The sequence below is a fragment of the Vicugna pacos genome, chromosome 15 (genome assembly GCF_048564905.1).
Source record: "Vicugna pacos chromosome 15, VicPac4, whole genome shotgun sequence".
NCBI classification, from domain to species: domain Eukaryota; kingdom Metazoa; phylum Chordata; class Mammalia; order Artiodactyla; family Camelidae; genus Vicugna; species Vicugna pacos.
In genome coordinates this window covers 11,043,242-11,052,394 of record NC_133001.1, presented here as the reverse complement: position 1 = coordinate 11,052,394, position 9,153 = coordinate 11,043,242, and the positions used below count along the sequence as shown (strand labels likewise).

Sequence of the window (9,153 nt, the reverse complement as noted above, 5' to 3'; positions counted from 1 at the left end):
TAGAAATGGCCAACAGTCACATGAAGAAATGCTCAATGTCACTAATTACCAGAGAAACGCAAATCAAAACTACACTGAGGTATCCCCTGACACCAGTCATAACGGTTGTCATTCAGAATTCCAGAAACTATAAATGCTGGAGAGGCTGTGGAGAGAAGGGAACTCTCCTACCCTGTTGTGGGGAATGTAGCTTGCTGCAGCCATTACCAAAAACAGTATGGAGATTCCTCAAAAGACTAAATAAAGATTTACCATATGGTCCAGCAACCCCACTCCTGGGCATATATCCAGAGGGAACTCTAATTCGAGAACATACCTGCAACCCCAATGTTCACAGCAGCACTACTCACAAGAGCCAAAATACGGAAACAACCTAAATGTCCATCGACAGATGACTGCATAAAGAAGTTGTGGTATATTTACAAACTGGAATACTACTCAGCCATAAGAAATAAAATAATGCCATTTGCAGCAACAAGGATGGCCCTGGAGAATGTCATTCTAAGTAAAGTAACCCAGAAAGAGAAACAAAAATACCGTACAATATCACTTATATGTGGAATCAAAAAAAAAAAAAAGGAAAAATGAACTTATTTACAAACCAAATAGACTCACAAAAATACTAAATAAACTTATGGTTACCAGGGGAGAAGGCAGTGGGAAGGGATAGCTTGTGAGTCTAAGATTTGAAAATACTGAGTGGTATATATAAAATAGATACACAAGGTTACACTGTATAGCACAGGGAACTGTATTTGGTATCTTGTCGCAGGTTACGGTGAAAAAGAATACAAATATTACAAATATTACGGTGAAAAGGAATACAAATACGAATATACATATATTCATGTATGACTGAAGCATTGTGCTGTACACCAGAAAATTACAAAACATTGTAACCTCACTGTACTTCAATTAAACAAAATGAATAAAATCAAATAAATTGCCTACACAGCCACACACCAGGTGTGCTGCCACTCTGCCCTGTGGAAGGAAGTTCTGGTTCTTGCCTTCCTGCCAGAGCCCTGCATGGAATGTCTCCCCACACACACCCAGGACCACCTGCCCTCTGCCCCTCCCCCACTACAGAATGTTCTGAGCCTCACATTCTGCTGTTTAAATTCAAACTTTACCTGCCTTTGCTTGAATTCCGAGCATCTGCTGGAGCAGTTAACTCACTCTCTGGGTCTTTGTCTGGATTTCTCTCATTGAGGCTACCAGGCAGCGCTGGTCTGTGCCCACGCTTTACAAGTGGCTTTACATTTGGGAATGGCTTTACAAAGAGGTAAGCCTTAATGCTGGGGATAGGTCTCAAACACTCTGCCATCCCTCAAATCCTTGGGGTCACGTGATCCTTCATTGTGGGCACACAGGTGGACTAAAGTGGAAGAAGGAGGGAGCCCTGGACACTCAAGGACATCTCCCCTGGGGAGCCTGGGGACATGGTGGAAACCAGAGATCGCAAGGGGAGGAGGGCTCATTGAAGGAGGATCAAGGAGACTCAGGGGAATTGCCCTGGGTGTGGAGAAAGGACAGCAGCAGGCAGGGTGGTGCTTTGTAGAAGGGAGACAAGCCACTTTGAAACCTGTGTGTAGGGTTAGGAGGTCTGAGCTGGTGGCACAAGGAGGGCCCCGGGGAGACCCTCGCCCTGTACCTTGTTCCTCAGGCACCTGAAGCTTGCCCCACCATTTCCTTCTAAGGGATCTGAACCGGGGCATCCTGTATCTAACAGGGCACGGGGAGAGAAGGGCTCAGCCAGAAAACTATTCACCGAGGGGTGGGGCGGGGTGGTCTGTGGCCACATCTGCCAAGAACTGCCTTCTCCAAGAGCTAGTCAGGAAGGTACTCTAACTGCCACAGCCCAGAACTGCTCCCCTCCTTCCAGCCCAGAGCTTGCTCCTCAGTTCAGGTAACTGTTGCCTTGGATTCAGCAGGGGATGGGCAACCTCTCAGCTTCAACCAAGACAGGGCTTGAGGTCCCCAGTGGTTCTGAATTGTTCTTCCTTTTGTGGAAACGCAGTTCTGCAGACACTTGTGATACTTGGCCAGCATCTCAGGCAGGACCGTCAGGCCTGCCTGTGACACGAGGAGTCTGTTCATGTTTCACGCCAGCGTCTCATGGGCAGGGAAGAGACGTGGGGTGCGGGTGGTTCTGCTGGAACGTCCATGAAGACTGGTTCCTTTTTAAAGGGGGGAAGGAGTGGAGCCCAGAAGCAGGAGGACAATCTTCTGTGTTGTTACCACACGCCCTGTGGCACACGTTCTCATTAGTTAGGTGCACGGGGTGAGTGCCTTATGCTCCTGAACGGGGATGTGTTCCAGACAACATTATCAGTGATGGGACCCGGCTCACACCTCTTTCCTAGTCTGCCTTCAATTTGAATGACTGGGAACTGGAAGAGGATGGACCACAGACACTACATAGGCCCATGACCAATGTAACATGACCATTCCCTGCCTTCTGTACTCCTCTGCGGCCATCGCTGGCTGTGAGAGGATGGAAACCACACATGTGGCTGCTTCTCAGACCCTTGTTCCAGGAGCAGAACTCCTGAGTGATGGCAGTGACTTTGGGCGCTGGGGATGGGGTGGCAAAACCCTGCCCGTGTTAAGTGTCTGCTGCAGGTGGCCCTGAGGTCACGTGCACGCTGGGCCAGTGTATTATGGATTTGTATCAGGGTTCTGTGGAGAGAGATGTTTCCAGCATTTTTGTTTTGTTGTGTCAGGCCACGAAAGAAAGAGGATTTATACTGAGCATCAGGGAAAGGAGGAGTAAGGAGGAGGTGGGGCCTTAATATTTTAGACACTGCCTGGTTCACAAAGGCCATTTGGCTGCCCTCAACTTCCCTTGCAGAAGGTCTCTACCTGCTAGTGAGTCTCCAAAGGAGCAGGCGTCCACCCACTTCCAGGACTTGGGGGACAGCCCGTGAGAGTCAGGTGCAAGGGGGTTCCTTACGGAGGCCCTGCGAGACAGTGCTTGCCCAGGCTGTTTCTTCTCGGCACGCAGGGGTCAGGGGCCTGGGTGAATGGGAGCAAGCTCCCTACTGGAGTAATTCCCAGCTAGAGGTCAGAGCATGAAAACTAGTCCAAGACATCTGCACACGGCACAGTCGCCCCTGTCCAAATGTCCTTCACCTGTTGACACTGACACTCTATGATTCCCCGGAAAGCCCCAGTCCTGGTTGCCCATTCTCCTCCTCCACTCACCCCTTTCCTTTGTCTCAACAGCATCTCCACTGCTGGGAACGGACGTGCTTATGAGCACTGGTGCCTCCCTGACTCCATTCTCGGCACTTCCCTTTCCACCACCCGCTCTCGGCCCCGAACACTTGCCACCCTGGGAGCAACACCTGCCACCCTCATTGACCCCATCGTTCCCTCCTGGCACCACCCTGCTGCTGCCAGCTTTCCCCACGACACCTTTGGTGGCTGCTGGTGGCCAAGTCCCCATGGCCACTGGGCCTTGCAACATCACTGTCCAACTAAGGTCAGAAGCGAGGCCAGCAGAGCCCCTCCATATGCAGAGCTTCGTTCTTACACCAGGAACTGTCACCTGGGGTGCTCCAGGGGCCCTCAGCGGGAGTGCTACTTGCCCTGCTCCCCTATCCTTAGCACCCTCGCTGGCGACCCCAGCTGTTGGGGTAACGCAGGCTGGCATGGGAGGCTGGGCCCCCAGCCTTCCCCCTCAAGCTCCACCACCAGCTGCCCAGCGGGCCCCCAGCATTCCCCCCATCAACGCTGGGCCACGGCCACCTGGCGCTTCCAGGGAGGGGAGTCTGGCCACCTGCCAGTCTCAGCCCCCGCAGGATGACTCCTGTAACCGCGAGAGTGTCTACAAGAACTACCGACGTTGGCAGCGCTTCAAGAGCCTGGCCCGGACGCACCTTCCCCAGAGCCCTGATGCAGAAGCTCTTTCCTGCTTCCTCATGTGAGTGAGTTCTCGGGGTGGGGGGGCACATGTGCTCATCTGGAGTTTCAAGTGGAGGACCTTGGGGTGCACGTGCAGGTTAGGTTTCTAGGGATCCTAGAAGGAAGGTCTGAGGGTGATGCCCATGCTATGACATGGCACTGTACATCATACATTCACACTTCCAGTCCACGACATCCTTTCAGTGCCTTCTCTCAACTGAGCCCAACACCCTTGATGAGTCCAGCTGACTTTCCTTCCATTATTATCTTGGGAATATTTACTGAAGACTTGCAGTCAGAGAGGGTGCTGGGGGAAGGAGAGGAGCCACAGATGGGGTGCCACCCTCTCCTGTGCTGCTGTCTCCTCTCAACACAGGACTTGAGTGTGGGATGGCCAGGGGATGCCACTGCAGAGGAGGGGGAGGACCTACAGGGCCCAGGGGAGAGCTGTGTGCGTGCCTGGTCCTCACTGTTCTGGAGAATTCTAGCTGAAAAAGGTAGATAGATGGCAGAGCTCTCCTGAGGGCAGGGACTGTATCCTACTAGAGCTGTGAGCCTGACACGGGGACAATTACAGGTGATTCAGAGGACTGGGCAGGAGCCCCCTTGGGCTCATCTGTCAAGAGACATCAGGTTCCCTGGCACAGGCCAGGCCTCAGTGATGACAGGGATCTGTATTATGAAAAGTCAGTCGTGAAGAGGAAAAGAGCTCTCCGAGGCACAGTGTCCCAGCTATGGTGTGGGAGTGGATGGTCTCCCTGCAGTGAGTGGGAGGGGGCGACAACAGTAGCCAGGAAGGCCTGTCTTTGTCTCCCAGACACCTGCCTCTGCCCCTGCTGATGCTCAGACATGCTGTGATGGGGGACGTGTGGTCCATGATGCCAGGGGTGGGGGGTCAGGCTGGTGGGGACTGGGCTGTTCACTGAGGCTGACCCTGACGGTTCACAGCCCAGTGCTCCGATCCCTGGCCCGACTCAAGCCCACCATGACGCTGAAGGAGGGACTGCGGCGGGCCGAGCAGGAATGGGAGCGCACAAGCGACTCTGACCGAATGACGTATTACGCGATGGCGGCAAAGTGAGTCCACGTCCTGGGCCCAAGGGCTGCGGCGGGTGACAGTGACACCCTAGGGCAGGATCTGGCAGTGGTCAGAGAGGAGGAGGGAGGAGGCAGCTCCCCGAGCACAGGATCCCCGCAGCCCAGAGACCAGACTACACTCCAGAAGCCTCTCCTGCACCTTGACAGCTTGGGTCTATTCGTCCTCTGCCCAGGGCTCCGCCCTGCCCTGAAGCGGCCTTCTTTGCCTTGATGAAGGGCTCACTTGGGGTGGAGTGGGGAAACTGTGAGCCCAGTGGGGTCAAACTCCAGCCCTTGTGGCTGTGCAGGGAAGCGTGTTCCACCTGCCAGCCTGCTGTCTCCTTAATGCTGGGGGCCTGGCGGCCACTCACGTGGCATTTCGGACCCTCTCTCCTCCTGAAGTGTGGCCTGACTTGGTAACCTGGTTCCCTCCTGGAGAGGCTGCAGAAGCCAGAGTGTCTTTTACCCCAAGGGTCTCTGGCTCTTCATGAGACTTCTTTGGGTAAACCCTTTATTTGAAAAACCAAAAACAAACCAGCATTTCTCAGAGGAAAGGAAAGCCTCGCCACTGACCTTAGGGTCCACATCCTACAACCTGTCCAGGGCCCTGTCTCCAGGCTTGTGTTCCAGGACTCTCAGCCTCAGCCCAGGATCCTGGATCTGGACAAGGACCCCCGTGGGGAACACGTGCTTGATCTGGCCTCTGGCTGTCAGCCCTTCCTGTGTTTCTGGACATGGGCAGGGGCAAGTGGATGGTCCCCTTTGGGCCTTCCACGCAGGCCTGGTTCAATTCAGCAACCTGGGTCTACGCTGCTGAACGCCCTGCAGTGCTGGGGAGGCAGGGGTGTCCCCAGATCTGGTGTTTGCCCCAAGAGCAGCTCCCCGCTGGGGACACCACCTCACAGGGCCTTGACCGCCCCCAGCAGAGCCTCTCGTGATCCCTCTACCTCTGCACCCTGGGTGGGCTCCAGAGCCCAGGACTTTTTCTCAGCATGGCCTGGGCCACACTAACCCCTCAGGTTCAAGGAATTTGAGGCAGAGGAGGAGACGCAACTTCAGCAATTGCAGTCCATGAATGGGGCGCAGGGCCTGCCTCCTCCAGCCCCACCAAAGCCGGAACCTCAGGGGCCCCCAGCCCCAAAAGTGGGCCCGCAGCTAGGTACCCACGTGCCCACTGGAGCTCAACGCAAAGGTAACAGGGACCTAGGGATGGCCACTGTCCCCACATCAGCCCTCTTCCCTCAAGGGGGGCACTGGTCTTTCCACCTGAACAGCCACCCAGAGGGGGTCTCGGCTGCCCTTTGTCACTATGGGGTATTGACCTGGTCTGCTGTTGAACTCCTCTCCCACCTCCCTGTTTGAGGGCCAGCCAGAAAGTCTTCCTCAGAAGTGTAAAGGATGGGGAGACCTTGGAAAAAATTGGAGGCTGCACACTTACTCACATGTGATTCTCTTAGCTGCTCCCACTTACCTCTCCCTCCTCACTCCCCGTCACTGTGGGTGACAATGCCGGTGGTCCTGATCCCACCCACATCGACGCCAATGTCCCCCAAACACTGCGCTACCCAACACGTGCCCCCCGTGCTCAGGAGCTGGAAGCGGGAGCCCCTCACCCTTCTTCCCTCCTCCTGCTCTGCCTTAGCCTGTGTGCCCAGGAAGGCCGGCCCCAGGGCCAAACCCGCCCGCCCTCAGCCATACACATCCCAGCGGCCCCGGGAGACCCAGGCACCCAAGGGGATTCCCCTTGAGGCTGTCAAAGAATACGAGGACATCTTGGAGGAGCTGCGGGCGCCTGTCCACTTGGCCACTGGGGAGACATATGCAGAATGTCCAGAAGACGGGACCTACCCGGACCCGGGTCTCCTCAGCTACATGGACCAGCTGTGTTCCCAGGAAGACTTCGTCACGAAGGTGGGCTGGGCCTGCAGCCTCGGGGCTGCAAGATTCCAGGGCCTGGCACTCTCTGCACCCAGGACTGGGGTTCTGCCCAGGCCTTTGGGACTTAAGCTCTGTCCCTGAGCTCTGGGTCTGTGTGTGTGTCTGTGTGTGTGTGAGTGTCTCTGTGTGTAGCTGACTGCCACGGTGGTTTAAAACATGCCACCTTGTGGAGGAGAACGGGGTGGGTCTCTCCTGTTCACTATTTCTCCAGGTATTCGTGGCTCACAGGTTACTCCTGCCCAAGGGTGCTCACAGCCTTGTCCTTCCATCTTAGGTGGAGGCCATCATTCACCCTAAGTTCCTGGCAGCTTTGCTTTCCCCAGAACCACAGCTGGATCCCTTGGCACTGGCTGAGGAGTTAGAAGAGGAGGAAGGACTCTCTCTTGAAGAGGTGAGCCAGAGGAGGGAGGGACACTCAGGGAGACAAGGGAGGGAGGGATTCCAGATACAAGAGGGGAGGCAAAGGACACTGGGGGAACCAAGGGAGGCAGGACCCAGGTCAGCCAGGGAGGGGATGGGACCCCAGAACAGGAGGCCCACAGCGCTCTACTCAACCTTCCCCTACCAGGAAGGCCTGGCATTGTGGAGGGCCCGCTAGGGACTGGGGCAATGCAGGACCATAGTAAGGAGAGGATGGGGGCCCGGAGAGAAAGGAAGGACACACAGCTGAGAACAGGCCCAGGAGGACAGCAGGAGCGCTAGTGTGCGTTCTTTGACTGGAGTCCTGGAGACAGTCCCCCCTACAGCCCCTCACTGCCATCATCCCACGGCCCAGCCCTCCTGCTCCCCTCAGCCGTGTGTGCGGGGCCAGTCACCGACCACCTCCCTCCTATCAGCTGGTGCAGAAACGACTCCTGGCCCTGAAGGAGGAGTTGGGTGCGCAGGCACCCACCACTCACCGTGCACCCCAACTGGACTCAAGTCCTCGTCAGTCTGATGTTACACAAGATGCCCAGAGGCATGATGAAGGCCCCCAGCTAGGGGTCAGCGAGGAAGACAGCCCACCAGAGATTGAGTCTGAGGAACTTTCAAGGTGCAATGGAACAGAGAGTGGCCTGAACACATCAAAACACAGGATTCTCTCTCCAGGACATGAGGGTTTCCCTCTATCTCAGGCTGGACAGCCCCTCTCTCCTCCCCAGGGTCAAAGGCACACTCCACCGAGCCTGGGACCCATGGAGACCTCAAATCTCAGAGAGGCCTCTCCTCTTAGGGAGGACGCAGGGCCAGGGCCAGAGGATGAGTCCAGTGAAGACAAGAAGGAGGTCCCCAGCCTGGACTTCATCTTGGCCACTCAGTACTGCCTGATGCCCTGGGGAGGGAAGTCCCACAGCTCTGCCCCAGGGCCCTTGAGATTTCTCTGCCCTGGAGTTCGGGGGGCCCCCCTAGCCCCCTCCCCTCATAGAATCAGCCTTAGCCCAGCTCCTGCACCAGCTGCCAAGTCCAGGAAGCGGGATCTGTGTGCAGGCCAGGGGTCTGATGACAAGCTGCCCCAGCCCAAGCCTGACCTCGGCACCTCTGGGAGGCCAGCCTTGTCTCCGGGGCTGGTGCGCCCCTCACAACCAAAAAAGAGGAGGTGTGACCCATTTGTCGCAGGGAGTGTGAGAAGGAGGAGGAAGAGGCACTGCAACAAATAATAAGCCTCCAGTGCCAGCCCCCCAGGCGGCCCTCAGGGGAGTTTAGGGGCTCTTCCTCATCCAGTGCTGATCCTGGCTGATGTGCGGGGCAGGGAGGGAGGGCGGGACCATCAGGGCCAGGGTGGGATGGGGTGGGGTGGGGTGGTGGGAGTTAGAGGGCTGGGGATGTGGATCTGGTCAGCTGTTGGGGGGAGTAGCACCTTGCGGTGATACATGTAAAATGGGAATAAAAATAAGTTTTGTTTGGAAATGTTCTAATGCCAGTGTAGTCTTATTCACATCTGCACTGCTCTACAGAGAGGGCTCCTGAGAGGGAGGATGAGGAGGTCCCAGGAGCTATGGATCCACAGGGGGCCGACTAGATCTTCCTCCGCATTGACACGGGGTCCTCAGATGCTCTGGGAGCCCCCAGCTCTCACTGTCCCCAGGAACCCCCACATCATCCTTTTCACTCAAGTCTGCTTGGCCACAGGCCTGTGGGACATCCCATCATCATCTGCATCCTGGAACAAACTAGGGATGGAGAGCTGTCTTCGTGCCTTTCAGACCTCTGGACACTAAGCAGTTCTCTAGAATGGAGCCTCGAGACAGC

General features: G+C 56.0%; 1 protein-coding gene across 1 annotated transcript; it reads left to right on the top strand.

Annotated features, from left to right (window-relative positions):
* Positions 1-3,544: 3,544 nt before the first annotated feature.
* Positions 3,545-8,561, top strand: LOC140685961 (NUT family member 2G-like). The gene is made up of 6 exons (XM_072938355.1): positions 3,545-3,928; positions 4,858-4,986; positions 6,006-6,178; positions 6,629-6,897; positions 7,199-7,315; positions 7,761-8,561. Exons 1-6 carry the CDS (start codon positions 3,657-3,659, stop codon positions 8,559-8,561), a joined length of 1,761 nt encoding a protein of 586 aa, XP_072794456.1. The 5' UTR covers positions 3,545-3,656.
* The last annotated feature ends 592 nt before the right edge of the window (positions 8,562-9,153 follow it).

Excerpts from the sequence above, each read along its gene's own strand:
- LOC140685961 (XM_072938355.1), top strand. The coding sequence starts at position 3,657 with ATGGGAGGCTGGGCCCCCAGCCTTCCCCCTCAAGCTCCACCACCAGCT. Across the intron at positions 3,929-4,857 it reads GCTCTTTCCTGCTTCCTCAT|CCCAGTGCTCCGATCCCTGG; the intron begins GTGAGTGAGTTC and ends GACGGTTCACAG. Across the intron at positions 7,316-7,760 it reads AAGGACTCTCTCTTGAAGAG|CTGGTGCAGAAACGACTCCT; the intron begins GTGAGCCAGAGG and ends CCCTCCTATCAG.